At 36.3% G+C, this 17,322-nt stretch overlaps 1 protein-coding gene across 7 annotated transcripts in view; it reads left to right on the forward strand.

Moving 5' to 3' along the window:
* DPP8 (dipeptidyl peptidase 8) overlaps positions 1 to 17,322 on the forward strand; it is a 62,168-nt gene that overhangs the window by 18,433 nt on the left and 26,413 nt on the right. For all 7 annotated transcript variants that reach the window (XM_014829889.3, XM_014829886.3, XM_044764699.2 and 4 more), the window contains 6 exons: positions 5,881 to 6,054; positions 6,866 to 7,034; positions 11,989 to 12,099; positions 13,315 to 13,443; positions 14,011 to 14,072; positions 16,345 to 16,445. In XM_014829889.3, the coding sequence (XP_014685375.1) occupies positions 5,881 to 6,054; positions 6,866 to 7,034; positions 11,989 to 12,099; positions 13,315 to 13,443; positions 14,011 to 14,072; positions 16,345 to 16,445 (746 nt within the window). The remainder of the gene's footprint in view (positions 1 to 5,880; positions 6,055 to 6,865; positions 7,035 to 11,988; positions 12,100 to 13,314; positions 13,444 to 14,010; positions 14,073 to 16,344; positions 16,446 to 17,322) is intronic.

Consider the following 17,322-nt stretch of genomic DNA (forward strand, 5'->3'; position numbering starts at 1 on the left):
ATGGTGTGATATCAGGGGTCCAAATTATTTCTTTTACATTTGGAATGCAGTTGTCCCAGCACCATTTATTGAAGGCTATTCTTTCCCTATGAAATGATCTTAGCACCCTTGCTGAAAGTCAATTGACCATGTATAATTCTGGACTCTCAGTTCTATTCCAATGGCTTATATGTCTATCCATATGCTAGTACCATGCTGTCTTGATTAATGTAGCTTTGTACTAACTTCTGAAACTGGAAAGTGTGAGTCCTCCATTACTGTTCTTCTTTTTCAAGATTATTTTGGAATTCCATGTGAATATTATTAGAATCATCTAGCTTATCCATATCTTGAAAAAAGGGAATTGGAACTTTGATAGGCATTCTCTTGAATCTCTGGATCAATTTGTGGTCTATTGCCATCTTTATACTCTTAAGTCTTCCAGTCCATGGGCATGGGATGTCTTTCTGTTTATTTAGATCTTCCTTAATTTCTTTCAACAGTGTTTTACAGTGTTCTGTATACAAGTCTTGTACTTCGATTAAATTTATTCCTAACTATTTTATTCCTTTTGAGGATATTTTTTTTTATTGAGTTCATAATAGTTTACATCAATGTGAGATTTCAGTTGTATGTTATTTCTTGACTGTCACCACATAAGTGCTCTGCTTCACTCCCTGTGCCCACCCCCCACCCCGCTTCCCCCGGTAACCACTGAAGTGTTTTCTTTGTCCCAGTACTTGTTTATATTCCACATGTGAGTGAAATCATCTAGTGTTTGTCTTTCTCAGACTGGCTTATTTTGCTTAGCATAATTCCCTCTAGGTCCTTCCATGTTATTGCAAATGGGATGAATTTGTCTTTTTTTCTGGCTGAGTAGTATTCCCTTATATATATATACCACATCTTCTTTATCCAATCATCAGTCTATGGGCACTTGGATTGTTTCCATGTCTTGGCTATTGTGATTAGTGCTACAATGAACATAGGGACACATATGTTACTTTGGATTGCTGATTTCAAGTTGTTTGGGTAGATACCCAGTAGTGGGATAGCTGGGTCATATGGTAGTTTTATTTTTAGTTTTTTGAGGAATCTCCATACTGTTTTCCATAGTGGCTGCACCAGTTTGCGTTCCCACCAGCATTGTATGAGGGTTCCCTTCTCTCCACACCCTCTCCAACACTTGTTATTTTTAGTCTTAGTGATTATAGCCATTTTAATAGGCATAAGGTGGTATCTTAGTGTAGTTTTGATTTGCATTTTCCTGACGATTAGTGATGTTGAACATCTTTTCATGTGTTTATTGGCCATCTGTATGTCTTCTTTGGAAAAATGTCTGTTCATCTCCTCTGCCCATTTTTTGATCGGGTTGTTTGTTTTTTTATTGTTCAATTGTGTGAGTTCCTTATATATTACGGAGATTAACTCCTTTTCAGAGATATGATTTGCAAATATTTTCTCCCAATTATTGGGTTGTCTCTTTGTTTTGATTCTAGTTTCTTTTGCCTTGCAGAAGCTTATTAGTCTGATGAACTCCCACGTGTTTATTTTTTCTTTTGTTTCCCTTGTCTGAGAGGACGTGGTATTTGAAAGATCCTTTTTAGTTTGATGTCAGAGAGTTTACTACTGATACTATCTTCCAGGAGTTTTATAGTTTCAGGACGAATCTTCAGGTCTTTGATCCATTTTGAGTTTATTTTTGTGTATGGCATGAGATAGTGGTCTACCTTTATTCTTTTGCATGCAGCTGTCCAGTTTTCCCAACACCATTTATTGAAGAGACTCTCTCTCTCTCTCTTTCTTTCTTTCTTTGAGGATTAGCCCTGACCTAAGATCTCCCAATTTGTCATGGAGCTGCCAATCCTCCTCTTTTTGCTGAGGAAGACTGGCCCCGAGCTAACATCCATGCCCATCTTCCTCCACCTTTTTTATATGTGGGACGCCTGCCACAGCATGGCTTGACAACTGGTGCATAGGTCCATACCTGGGATCCAAAGTTGCGAACCTCAGGCTGTGGAACGTGTGAAATTAACCACTGTGCCACTGGGCTGGCCCCTATGATCCTTTTAATATGCTGCTAGATTCAGTTTGCCAGTATTTCAGTGAGGACTTTTGCATCTATAGTCATAAGGGATATTGGTCTATGGTTTTATTTCCTTGTGATGTCTTTGTCCGGTTTTGGTATCAGGGTAATGCTGACCTCATCAAATGTGTTAGTAAAGTGTTTCCTCCTGTTCTCTTTTTTTGGAAGAGTTGGAAAATGATGGGTCTTAATTCTTCATTAAATATTTGGAAGAAGAAATCATTAAGGCCATCTAGACCTGGGCTTTTCTTTGTGGGAAGTTTTTGGGTTACTAACTCAGACTCTTTACTCGTTATAGATCTGTTGAGATTTTCTGTTTCTTCTTCAGTCAGTTTTGGTGGTTAGTATGTTTCTAGGAATTTAATCATTTCATCTATGTTATCTAATTTGTCAGCATATAATTGTTCATGCTATTTCCTTATAATCCCTTTTATCCCTAGAATATTGTTACTAACAATGCTCTTTCACTCTTGATTTTAGTAAATTAAGTGTTTTTGTGTTTTTTGATCATTCTAGCTAAATTTGTCAAATTTGTTGATCTTTTCAAACAATAAAGTTTTGGTTTTGTTAAGCTTTATTTTTCTATTCTCTATTTTCTTTATTTCTAATCTATTTTATATTATTTCCTTGCTTTGGATTCAATTTGCTCTTTTTTTCCATTGGTCTTAAGGTGGAAAGTTAGGTTATTGATTTGAGATCTCTTTTTTAATATAGGCATTTATAGTTATAAGTTTCCCTCTGAGCACTGCTTTTGCTGCATCCCTTAAGTTTTGGTAGATTGTGTTTTCTTTTGTCTCAGTATTTTCTGATTGCCTTTGGTATTTTTTCTTTGACCCATTGGCTTCTGACTGCTTGTGCCAACCTTTGGAAACTGTCAAGGCAGTTAGCTGGGACAACTGTAAAGGCTCACCTCTTTTGGTTCCCATTTCTCAGGGGTCACTGTCCTTTGTCATCTGATGTCCAGTGTTTTGAAAACGTTATTTGACATGTTTTGTTCATTTTCTCAGTTGTTTCAGATGGGAGATTAAATCTGGTCCCTTCTTACTTCATCTTGTCTAGAAGTGGAAGTTGGTTTCATTTTTAATGAATTTGAATCTCTGACCCATTTGGAATATGTAAGAAGTGGATCCAGTGTTATCTTTTTGCTGTGCAGTAATTTCAACCGATTTAAAATTTAAATCAATAATCACTGATTTTATTAGTACTATCTTTTCTATACCACTTTTTCCTATTAGTTTCTATATTCAGCTTTCTATTTTGGATTTTCTGTTCTATATCCTTGTTCATTCTGTTTATTCATGTTTCATTTTTTAATACCTGGTAAAGCTAACCTTGTTCCCCATAATTGGTCTTTTTCAGGGTTCTTTTTATCATCTTGCTTGTTATTCTTTTACATAACAAATTATGTAATCACAAAGTTATAAATACAGAGTTCTCTTGTGAAAATTAATTTCTTAGCTCTTAAATTTCTTGTGTTCTGATTATTAAGCATAAAGACATATCAAGTACCAAGTCTGGTGACATTAAAGGAGAATAAAAGGGGAGAAATTAAAATATAATTGTATACTTAGAATTGCTCTTGGCTTCAATGGAAACAGTCTTAAGAGATATTTAAAACAAAAAGATCAGAATTCATAAAACTATATGTTCATCGAATTTGCTAGTTTTTTTCTGTTAGAGCCTAACACATGCCTGTACAAATGTGTATATATGTAATTAAACACTAATTTTTAAAATTATACAATGAATACAAAACCTAGGTAGGTTTTTAGCAGGATTCCAAGGTTGTCTCATTTTTAACCTCACCTAACTTTTGTTTTTTGAGGAAGATTAGCCCTGAGCTAACATCTACTGCCAATCCTCCTCCTTTTTGCTAAGGAAGACTGGCCCTGAGCTAACATCCTTGCCCATCTTCTTCTACTTTATATGTGAGACACCTACCACAGCATGGCTTGCCAAGCGGTGCCATGTCCTGTCCCCACCCAGGATCCAAACTGGTGAACACCGGGCTGCTGAAGCGGAATGTGCACACTTTACCACTGCACCACTGGGCCAGCCCCCTCACCTGACATTATTTTAGGCTTGCAAGTATATACCTGTATTTGCCATCCTGGAACAATATTTACTTTCAGTGTGCTGGCTTAGTTCTAGAGTGATGCATCCCTGCCAATAAGCTTATCTAGACTCTTTTTAAAAGTATTACTCTTTGGGGCTGGCCCCGTGGCCGAGTGGTTAAGTTCACATGCTCTGCTGCAGGCAGCCCAGTGTTTCATTGGTTCGAATTCTGGGCGCGGACATGGTACTGCTCATCAAACCACGCTGAGGCAGCGTCCCACATGCCACAACTAGAAGGACCCACAACGAAGAATATGCAACTATGTACCAGGGGGCTTTGGGGGGAAAAAGGAAAAAAATAAAATCTTTAAAAAAAAAAAAAAGTATTACTCCTTGATAGCAGAAACCATGTCTGTTTGCCTTATTTATCATTCTCAAATAAAGTGTAAAGACCTCTTAATGAGGGAAGACGTAGATGTAATTTTTTTTTTTTGGTGAGGAAGGTTGGCCCTGAGCTAACATCTGTCACAAATCTCCCTTTTTTTTTTTTTGTCTCCCCAAAGCCCCAGTACATAGTTGTACATCCTAATTGTAAGTCCTTTCAGTTCTTCTCTGTGCGATGCTGCCACAGCATGGCTTAATGGGCGGCATGCAGGTCTGTGCCCAGGATCCAAACCAGCAAATCCCGGGCTGCCGAAGTGGAGCACATGAACTTAATCACTTGGTCACGGGTCCAGCCCCCCTAGCTTTGTTTCCTTTATATTCCTTTTAAAATTTTATACACATTATCAAATAATATTTCTGGCTTGAGGAAATCTCTCATCATCATCAGTCGTTAATTACAAATATTCTTTGAGAGAGATTTTAGCAGACGCTGTAGGTAGGAGAACAAAATGACGCAGATTCTGCTCTAAGTTGTTTTAAAATCTGTTTCTACTCAGAAATACTGAAAAAAAAAGAAAAACAATAACATACCCAAATGAGTGTATGTGAGTATAAATGAATACACCGTAATGGATCAGGGAACTTTCCTGGTCAGGGTTAACTTAAAACTAAGGTTTGGGGATGTCAGTAAAACTTGGATGGATAGAAAGAAAAATAGCCTTTCAAGGGTGGAAAATGAAACAGACAAAGGCCAAAAGGCAGAGCATCCCATATTGGGTTTTAAGTCAGTGATGTGACCAGCCTGACCTAGGGTTTTATTAGAGGAATATCAGTAGATGTAGTGGGAAGGTGCTAATGACGGCTGATAGTTGAGAACTCTCTCCGTGCCAGTCATTGTGCCATAAACACTTTACATATTTTTATCTAAGTTAATGTTCACAAAGCTGAAGTAGATGATTTATTACTACTTTGAAAGTGAGGAAAACTGCTTTTGAAGAAATTAAGCTACTTGCCCGAAGTCAGACTTCTAGTGAGGGTCAAAGCTTAAATTCAAACCACTTGACTCCAAAGTCTGTGCTTTTAATTGCATGCAAAACTGCTAATTTATGTTTAGGTTTGGAAGATCTTGAGTGCCGAGCCAAGGTGATGAGACCTAATTCTTGTTCTCTAATGTGTACAGTAATCACCTAGAGACCTTTTACCAGGAAATCTTTCAGCAGACTTTCTGAAATTTATCTGCTTAAAGTTGCTGGCAACTTTCGGAGTCACTCAAAGTGTAGACTCAATAGTATTGGAGACGCTAGGGTTTAGTGCTAAAAGCGAAAGGCGAGCCTTCAAAGACTGGAATGGATGGCTTCTCTTTCCTTTTGCATTAGGCAACGCTGGACTATGGAATGTATTCTCGAGAAGAAGAACTATTAAGAGAAAGAAAACGCATTGGTACGGTTGGAATTGCTTCTTATGATTATCACCAAGGAAGTGGAACATTTCTGTTTCAAGCTGGTAGTGGAATTTATCACGTAAAAGATGGAGGACCACAAGGATTTACTGTAAGTTGGTGTTACTGTTAAATCTGTTTTTGAGTCCTAAAGGCTATTTGCACCCAAATCAGAAAGGTAATTAAACAAACCAGAAAATTCTGTTTACCTACCAACTAAGAAATTTTGTAATAAAGAAAACAGGAAATATGGGTATTAATTTCCAGTTTTAAGAGTTAATTTTTCCAGTGACATTAATATACAATTTTTAAAATGCTAAAATAAAAGCACTTGCTATATAGGAAGATATAGTAAAGGACATCAGTGCCCATTTTCTGAGTAAGTGCTGAGGGGGATTTTGGAAGACTGTGATGTCACAAGACAATACATTTTACCTCCCTTAAAAGCTTAATTCATCTTAATAGATGGTTTTAATGTTTGGTTTTATTCCACGCAATTGTTTATGTGCTATTGAACTATTATTTTGAGAGAATTGTGATGATCCTGGTTTTCATTCCATTTTTATGAGAAAACTATTTTATATAGGTAAAATTAATTTGAAATATTTATTAAATAAAATATTCAATAAATACAAGTATTTAACAAACAATAATTACTCTGTTAAACCAGCTTGAGCAACAAAATTTATGAAGTGCTGTTATGTTGTCTTTATTTCCTCTCCTATTACCCTTAGCTTTCTATAGTAAAAACCATGAGTCCTTCCTTATAAGTTAAGGCATATAAAAGTATATTTTTCTGGGGAGCAATTATCATAGTTGACATTTTACTTGGAATTATTATTCATTTTATAAGGAGGGTGCTGGCAAATGAATATGTAGGTAGTAGCCTGATACTTGCCTTAAAATGTTGTTTACTTTTCTAGCAACAACCCTTACGGCCTAATTTAGTGGAGACTAGTTGTCCTAACATTCGGATGGATCCGAAATTATGCCCAGCTGACCCAGACTGGATTGCTTTTATACATAGCAATGATATTTGGATATCCAACATTGTAACCAGAGAAGAAAGGAGGCTCACCTATGTGCACAATGGTAACGCAAAGTTCTTCAAATCTATGTTCCTGAAAAGTGTTTTTAAAATTTAATTTGCTTTTGCTTAACATTTTGAAATTGAAGCAAGCTAGATGATCTTTATATTTTAAATTCAGATCTTTAAAATTAAAAAAAACGTTGGGGCCGGCCCGGTGGCACAGCAGTTAAGTGTGCACATTCCACTTCAGTGGCCCAGGGTTCGCTGGTTCAGATCCCGGGTGTGGACATGACACCACTTGGCAAACCATGCTGTGGCAGGCGTCCCACATATAAAGTGGAGGAAGATGGGCAGGGATATTAGCTCAGGGTCAGTCTTCCTCAGTAAAAAGAGGAGGATTGGCGGGAGGTGTTAGTTTAGGGACAATCTTCCTCACCTCCCCACCCCCCAAAAATTAGTCTTGTTGGGAAACAAACAGAACAACCTAATACGCATTATAGAAACTACCTGAAAATTTATCTCCCCTTTTTGGAAAGCCTACTTAGTTATTTTGTCATAATAGGAAAAACAATACTTTGTAGAACTGTGTGTATTGTGGAAATATTTAATTAATTAATTAATATATTTTTTTAGATTTTATTTTTCCTTTTTCTCCCAAAGCCCCCTGGTACCTAGTTGTGTGTTTTTAGTTGTGGGTCCTTCTGGTTATGGCATGTGGGACGCCATCTCAGCATGGCTTGATGAGCAGTGCCATGTCCGCGCCCAGGATTCGAACTGGTGAAACCCTGGGCCGCCGAAGCAGAGCGCTCCAACTTAACCACTCGGCCACAGGGCCAGCCCCAAGAATATTTAATTTATTGAAGTGACTATAATAATACTAAGCACAACCAAAGCACAGAAAAGATGTGGATGTTTTTCTCTAAAGCTTTCATACAAATGAAAGGTGGGAAATAGTGTGTTGCTTTTTCTTTGAATATATGAAACAGAGATTAAGCTTAAGCTCTATAATGAAGGATGATCATTCGAAAATGTCATTTGTCCAACTTTTGCCTAATCTAATGGTCACAAAGCTGATTTATTGGACATCTTCCTTAATAAATTATTTTAGAATACAATAGTGTATTGACAGAAGATATTTTTCCATCATTAGGATAATCAGTGTTGTAGAAGAAGCCTTTTCCTAAACAATTTACATTGATAGAAAGAGCACTGAATTAGGAGTCAAGAAATCTGTTCTAACTAAACCACAAAGTCAACCACAAAAATACATTAAGTTCCCGTGTGCCAAGCAATGTGACAGGAACTAAGGATACAGAATTGAGTAAGACACAGTCCTTGCCCTCGAGGAAACTGTGTAAACAAATAACAACAAAACAGAATGCTAAGAAGCAACCACAGGGTGTTAAGAGGGTACCGATGAGGGGTAGTGGTCAGGAAAGGCTTCCCAGAAGAAATGACATCTAAACTGATTTAAAATATAACTGCACATTAGCTGCTATGCTCCAGGCCAGGGGACTACATGCAAAAGGTCTTGATGCAGAAGGCACTGTGATGTATGTGAAGAGTTAGAAGCAGTCTGACGGTCCTAAAGCGTAAGGTCTGAGTCAAGAAGGAGGGAAAGATAAAACTGGCAGCTAAGAAGAGCCAGGACATGGCTAGGCTGTATCTCACATAAATGAACATTGTCTTTATCCTGATGTAGGGGTCCTTGAAAAGTTTTTAGCAGTTCACTGGTGTGGTCAGAGTCATATTATAGATAAATTATTCTGGGTACTCTGTGAAAGTTGTATTTGAGAAGCACAAGACTAGAGACAGGGACACCAAAGCTTAAATGTTGGAATTATCCAGGTTTTATGGTCTAAAACTAGAGCATAGGATAGAGAAAAGGGGATGGAGTAGGGAAAATTTTAAGTAAAAAGTACATGTTTTAGTGTTTAATGAGTCTCTATGTTGGGTCAGGGAATCAGCTACCAGTGACAGTAGATGATTAGGTTGATAGTTAATAAATCTGGGTTGGAAATCCTAGCCATTTGTTCATGCTTTCAACAAACATTAAACACTCCCTATGTACTAGTTGTTGTACTTGAGGCCGGGACTGCAAAGCTCTGACAATAACTCTTAGAATTAAGGTATTTTTTAGTTTATTTTTTTTTTTCTGTAGAATTGTTTTCCATTCAGGATTATTATAAAGATTGGCAGAATTTAAAGTAGAAAGCACTGAAACCCTGCAGGATGCTATAGTAGTGTTTTTAATTTTTTTTTTTCTGTGCACGTGGGTATGTGGTATATTTATTATTTTCAGGATTAGTGTAGTAGTTAAAAATATAGTTTAGAACCAGCCTGTCTGGCTTTGAGTCCCAGATCTACCATTTTTTTTAACCCTGTGACTTTGAGTAAGTTATTTAACCCATCTCTTTGTTTCCATATCTGTGAAAAAACTTAATGGCTTGTCATTATAGAGTTACGAGGTTTTAATGAGTTGATATTTGTGAAGTGTTCAGGGCAGTGTCTGAAACCTAGTAAGTGCTTTGTGTTTGTTTAGATAGAAAGGTAGGGAGTGAGCATCATCACTCTTAGTCCGTTTATTCACAATAGATTTCCAAGTAAAAGTCTGCCTTTAGATGGGTTTAGTCAATCAGCATGTGCATGTGTTTATTCTCTGCCTAGTATGATAGAGGAATTTAAAAGTAATATAATACCAGCCTCTACTCTCAAATGGCATATTTTAGTAGGAGAACAAGATGATATTGTTTATTCATTTAATAAATAACTCTTAGTAATTGAGGTCTGGGGGCTGGCCTGGTGGCGCAGCAGTGAAGTTCGCACGTTCCACTTCGACAGCCCGGGGTTTGCCGGTTCAGATCCCAGGTGCGGACATGGCACCGCTTGGCAAGCCGTGCAGTGGCAGGCATCCCACATATAAAGTAGAGGAAGATGGGCATGGATCTTAGCTCAGGGCCAGTCTTCCTCAGCAAAAAGAGGAGGATGGGTGGCAGATGTTAGCTCAGGGCTAATCTTCCTCAAAAAAAAAATAATAATTAAAAATAATTGAGGTCTGGAATAAGTGGTAGGGAGATACAAATGTGACTGTTACCTCTTCTCACATCTAAGGGAGAACAAAATATAAAACAGTTTTGGGAGGGGTGTAAGTTTGGGGAAGTTGAAAGATCCAAGAAAACTGGGAGCTGGTTTTGGCTGTATCATTAATTCCAAAATTTAAGAAACTGAAAACTGAGCTTAGTTTTCATTAGCTTGGTGCTAAAACCCATTTGGTGGCAAAACCTGACCTGAACTGACCTGAAGATATTTATAATCTTAATCCTACTTAGTGTGCTTATTCCTAAATTTGCTGCAGGAATATTGGTGTATTTGATTACAGGGTATTTGATTACCCTGCTGGCGATGTTATGTAATTATCTGGTAGTATATGAATAATCCCCAAATTCTGGGTTCCAAGCACTTCTGGACTCAGAATTTTTGGATAAGGGATTATTGGTTCATACTTCACATTTGTTTCAGACAATATGTAGAAAATACAGATAAGCAAAAAATAATATGTTGAAACTTGCCTATAAAATTAAAATCACTATGGGATATTCCTACACACCCATCAGACTGGCTGAAGTGAAAAATATTAAGAACACCAAATTTTGGAGAGGAACTTTCATGCATTGCCAGTAAGAGTATAAAATAACACAGATACTTTGGAAAACTGTGGAGCAGTTTTTTATAAAGTTAAACTTATCGTACTACCCAGCCATTCCACTCCTAGGTTTTTTTCAAAGAGAAACAAAAACGTACATCCACAAAGATTCTTATACAAGAATGATCATAGCATCTTTAATCATAATAGCCAAAAACTGGAAGCAGCCCAGATGTCCACTAGTAGAATAAAAGAACTATGGTATACACTGGAATGCCACTCAGCAATAAACAGGAATGAATTACTGATACATGTAACGATATTGATGAATCTCAAAAAGCAGACAGACACAAAGTATATACTATATGATTTCATTTATATGAAATTCTAGAATATGCAAAACTCACCTATGGTGATAGCAGATCAGCAGTTGCTTCTGGGTGGGAATGGACATTGACTGGGAAGGCACATGGGAAAACATTCTGGAGTGTTGGAAATATTCTGTGTCTTGACAGGGTGTGGTTATACAAGCATATGCATTTTTCAAAAATGAACAGTGTACTAAAGATTTTGTGTATTAAAAAGCAGTTTTTTTAGAAAGCTTGTCTATAGTCTTACCATTTGGAGAGAACCACATTTTGGTTTATATCCCAACACTTTTTTGTTTATTTGCGTAACATTTTTATAAATGGAATCACAGTGTACATGCCATTTAGTAATATGCTTTTTTTTTTAAATTCAAAGATATCGTAAACATTTCCCCATATCATGAAATCTTATGTAATTATGGCTTTGGTGTTTTGGTTTTTGCTTTTAGAGCAAGAGTTCCCTTCAGACTATTTGCTGGAAACCTAAATGTAAAACAGATAAAACCTGAGCCCCTCTGGTTGAATGGGAGGAAAGAGAAGGAGGAAGAATGGTGACTTACATGATCTGTAAGGCCCATTCTAGGCCTGAAGATATACTTCTCTGTGTAGGAGAGTCCAAGTCACCACGAACCTTTATATGTATTCTTTTTTCCATGATCCTAGCTAAATGAGTAAATAATAACTAACATTTATGGAGTACATCCTATGGTTCAGGCTTTGTTCTAAGTGCTTTATGTGCATTAACTCATTTAATCCTGGTAACAACCTTATAAGGTGGGTTCTTATTCCCATTTACAAAAGGGACCTGCAGTGGAACAAGATTGGCTGATTTGCCCAAGGTCAGTCAGTTAGTAAATGATGGAGTCCAGATTTGAATTCAGTCCATTTGGCTCCAGAGTTCACCACTATATTACAGCCTTTCAAAATAAATTGAATCATTCTGCTTTATACCTATAAAAAGATAGAGAACTTCTTGTGATAATTTTGCATTTTATGTTTGTCTAGAGCTGGCCAACATGGAAGAGGATCCCAGGTCAGCTGGAGTTGCTACCTTTGTTCTTCAAGAAGAATTTGATAGATATTCTGGCTATTGGTGGTGTCCAGAAGCTGAAACAAGTAAGGGGGTTCAAAATAATATAGGTCAAAGTATTGTGAGATTCAACTACCAATTAGGTAACTGCACATACTCTAAAGTCTGAATAGTAGATTCTGAAGTGATGAAGATTGGATCCTACCACTAGTTATTTAGAATAATCAGCCTATATCCTACCATAATGAATTCTAAGAAAAACAATTGTATTGTCATTCAGTGCCTTAGTCCTTCAACTCCCCTTGTCAATTTTTCTTCTAGAAACTGGTCTTGATAATACTGGTGGTGACATTGGTGGCAAAATAAAAAATACCACACCTTAATGAGTTGGTATAAAAACTAGGATTGACTACAGAGTCTGCATGAACAGGTGGCCAAATTAGTGTATGAATGAATCAGAAAAAAGGGCACAAAATTCCTCCTTTTTCTTGGTGAATTCAGAAATATTTTACTGCCTGAAAAACAGCTCTCTAAAGCAGTGACTTTCAAACTTTTTGACCATGATTCAGTTTGCAATTTGCTTTACTTTCTAGCCTAATACATTGTACATATACTGTATACATAAAACTGAAAAATTTCATGAAGCAATACTTATCCTTATGTGTAATGCACTCTGATATTGTATATTTTCTTTGTTATATTTTTAAAATGCTAGTTATGACCGATTAATAGATTTCATGACCCACTAATGAATTGCAGATGGCATTCTGAACACTTCTCTAAGGGACCATAAAAAATATTTATTTTTAAGCCACGTCCTACATTTGGACATTTTGAGATGTAAAATGTTTCACCATAGCTGTATTTGTTGTAACAAGATTTTGACATAAATTAGAGAAACCGTTAAAAAAAACTGGACTCTATTTAAATAGCATTTATTTTGTTATAGGAAATATTATAAATGTAATTAAATAATTCATTTTTCAACAAGGAATGCATTTTAAGTTATGCAAGGACTGAAGTCCTTCATAAGTGTGTTTCCTGTTTCAAATATGTACGTATACATATTTATCTTCAACTTTTGCCCTCTAAAAGGAGTAACGTTTAACTAGTCAAAGTGGCTTAGCGGTAACTCACCTTGCTACTGCAAAGACTAGTGATATTTTCATACATAAAAGGCAGCATATTTTATACATAAATTATTTTTCACTGTGGGAAATATAGTACTACAGGGAATGGTCAGTTATGATCACTTTCTGGAATAATTCTTCTAAATTTTCAATATTTGAATTCTTTTTAAGCTCCTAATGGCAGCAAGATTCTTAGAATTCTGTATGAAGAAAATGATGAATCCGAAGTGGAAATTATTCATGTTACATCTCCTATGTTGGAAACAAGGAGGGCGGATTCATTTCGTTATCCTAAAACAGGTACTATATCCATTGGCATTTATATTCAGTCATTTCTATTTTCCAAACAAGATTCTCTCTGCAATCATCAAAGATATGGTTAACATTGGTCGTTTACAGCCTTAGTAAGGATGGATTATTTCTTAAGTGTTAACTGAAGTAGATTTTTAAATTACAGGTTAATCCTTTTTAATTATTTTCAAATGTAGGGAAGTGCGAAAAACTGGTTATTTCAAGGAATGAATAAAAAAATGTCTTTGCCAGGAAATAAAGATTTTTAAAGAATTAGGTTCTTAATAAATTAGTAATTTTTTTTCCATTTTGCTCTTTACAGCATTTCAATTGTAAAGTGATCCTGCATTTCTCTTCTTTATTTCATATTGACTATTGATGTTTTTCAGCCTCTTTTTTTCATACACATATTAAAAATAATGAATTTGAGATGGAATCCTAAGATTCTTATGCAATAAAGCCCTGACTCTATACAGTATTCCTGACTTAACTAAAGTGTAAGGAGGATTGATCTGGCAAAATTAGTTTGAAGAATTTTGGACATGCTTTACTATTCACTTTTGTCTCTTTCTAAAGGCACAGCAAATCCAAAAGTCACTTTTAAGATGTCAGAAATAATGATTGATGCTGAAGGAAGGGTAAGTATAAAATGTTGAGTTGACTTTTTGTGTCATTTGACTAATCTAGTCAGTCTAGTAGAGATCTTAGATAGCCTTTTTTATTTTTCGGACTTGTTGAACTTGCTGAGACATCTGTGGATCATGATTTCAGGCTGACCTAATTTTCTACTTTGAAAACTTGCCGATGGTTCCCAAGATAGGACTATGGGGATATGCATATTTGCCACTCCTTTCCAATAGTTTTTCTTCTTTGCCTTTGTTAAATCTTCAGATCAATATTTAAAAAAACAGTGGTTATTGACAGTGGTTATTCCTTCTGTGCCAGATAGATGTCTTTGGTAGATTAAATATCCCACGTCGCTCTTGTATTGCTGCTTTCCATTTGGACAGTTGAATGCTTATAAGTTGAATGCACACAAGATTAATTAAAAAGCAGTGAACTCTGCTAGGTTTTTTTTTTTTTAGCAGCTTTATTGAGGTCTAATTCACATACAACACAATTTGCTCATTTAAAGTTTAAAATTACTTTTAGTATTTTCAGAGTTGTGCAACCATCAACATAGTCAATTTTAGAACATTTTCATCACCCTAAAAAGAAATCCCACATCTCTTAATCTTTAGCTCCCAACCTCCCCATACCTCCGAGCTCTAGGCAACCACTAATCTAACTCTCTGCCTGTAGATACGCCTATTCTAGACATTTTATATAAATGGAATCATATAGTATCCAGTCTGGTTTCTTTCACTTAGCATCATATTTTCAAGCTCCCTCTATGTTGCATAATATATCAACACTTCATTACTTTTTATCACCTAATATTATTCCATTGTATGGATATACCATACTTTATTTATCCACTCATCAGTTATATGTGACATTTGGGTTGTTTCCACTTTTTAGGTATTATGAATAATAGCCAAATTATGAATAATAGCTCTGAATGTGTACACAAGTTTTTGTGCAGGCATACATTTTCATTTCTCCTGGTTAGATACCTAGGAGTGAAATTATTGGGTCATATGATAACTCTATGTTTAACCTTTGAGGAACTGCCAAACTGTTTTACAAAGCGGCTGCACTATTTTATATTCCCATCAACAGTGTATGAGGTTTCCAGTTTCTCCACATCTTCATCAACATTTCTTATTGTTCATCTTATTTTTTTTTTTTTAAGATTTTTTTTTTTTTTTTAAGATTTTTTTTTATTTTTTCCTTTTTCTCCCCAAAGCCCCCCGGTACATAGTTGTGTATTCTTCGTTGTGGGTTCTTCTAGTTGTGGCATGTGGGACGCTGCCTCAGCGTGGTCTGATGAGCAGTGCCATGTCCGCGCCCAGCATTCGAACTAATGAAACACTGGGCCGCCTGCAGCGGAGCGCGCGAACTTAACCACTCGGCCACGGGGCCAGCCCCTGTTCATCTTATTTATTATAGCCATCCTAGCAGGTTTGAAGTTGTATCTCATTGTGTTTTTGATTTACATTTTCTTTCTTTGTGTGTATGTGTGAGGAAGATTGGCCCTGAGCTAACATCTGTTGCCAGTCTTCTTCTTTTTGCTTGAGGAAGATTGTCGCTGAGCTGAAGTCTGTGCCAGTCTTCCTCTATTTTATGTGGGATGTCACCACAGCATGGCTTGATGAGTAGTGCTGGGTCCACGCTGGGATCCGAACCTGTGAGCCCCAGGCCGCTGAAGTGGAACATAGAACTTAACCACTACGCCACCAGCTGGCCCCCTGATTTACGTTTTCTTGATGGCTAATGATATTAAACATCTTTTCATGTGTTTATTGGCCATTTGTATATCTTCTTTGGAGAACTGTCTATTCAGACCCTTTGCCTGTTTTTTAAATTTATTTTTTTAATTGTGTCGGCTAGACTTTTAAAGGGAAAAAGATTTGCTTGCCCAAGGCCATTTCACTAATATATGTCACAAATGATATTTTAGGCTAAAATATAGGGAACTAGGGACTACTATTTTTCTTAAATACTAGAGTCTAAAGTAATTAAAACTTGCTTTACCAGTTATTATCGGGGATCCTATTAGTACAAGCTCATGAGAAAAGACTTTTAGACTGTACTAATTCTTGTGGTTGGAACATTTTTAGGCATAAAAAACACCAGAATAGATAGCCCACAGTATACTGCTGGTTTTACTGTATCCTTTGTGTGCCTTTTTAAATACCTAAGTCTGAAAAAGTATCATGCTGTTAAAGATAATCATTTAAGTAGACTAGTAAGCTAGTTATTTATGTAAGTCTTCTATAACTAGGTTCCTTTTTTCTTTTTTAATAGATTATAGATGTCATAGATAAGGAACTAATTCAGCCTTTTGAGATTCTCTTTGAAGGAGTTGAATATATTGCCAGAGCTGGATGGACTCCAGAGGGAAAATAGTGCGTATGTTAAATTGTCACTTCTTTACAAATAATTTAGGATCCAGAACTTTAGAAATGTCTATGCTATTAGGTTTGCCTTTCGGTTGGAGCTACCTTCACGTGTAAATTTGCAGTGTAGTTATTTCTGCACAAAGAGTATTTCCTGAACTAAGTGGACTTGTGGATTTGTAACCCTATAAGCATAGGTACATTGCATTTTTAATTCTCTCTCTTGCTTAGCCAGTCATGGTTTCAGTGTTATTTGTGGTTAAATTGTGTGACTTTTAAGGCTCACATATAAGTGTGTTTTTTTAATTATTTAATTTAAGCAGAAATATTTGGAGAGCCTTATATCAAGATGATAACGTACATTTCCTGTTTCTAATGTAGACAACAGGAGTTTCACAAAGCTGGCATTTGTTGACACTAAAGGGAGGAAACAATTTCAAAGGCCATCTGTGGTTTTGGAAATGTAAAGAAAACCACTTTTAAAGATTTTATTTTTCCTTTTTCTCCCAAAGCTCCCTGGTACATAGTTGCGTATTTTTAGTGGTGGGTCCTTCTAGTTGTGGCGTGTGGGATGCCGCCTCAGCATGGCTTGATGAGGGGTGCCATGTCTGCACTCAGGATTCGATCTGGTGAAACCCTGGGCTGCTGGAGCAGAGTGCACAGACTTCAGCACTCGGCCATGGGGCCGGCCCCAAGAAAATCACTTTCAAAAACTCTGTTGAAGCCTAACTTTTAAAAATAAGTGTAGAATAAGCTAATACTTTTAATTAGAGATTTGTAAGTGATAATTTAACATATACTAAAGCAATTCTTTCATTATGATTATAGAAATAACTGATGGGTGCTAGAGGAGAGAGTAAGGGAATATTTATTTTCTGAGAGCTTG

Source organism: Equus asinus, chromosome 2, assembly GCF_041296235.1.
Source record: "Equus asinus isolate D_3611 breed Donkey chromosome 2, EquAss-T2T_v2, whole genome shotgun sequence".
Lineage (NCBI taxonomy): Eukaryota > Metazoa > Chordata > Mammalia > Perissodactyla > Equidae > Equus > Equus asinus.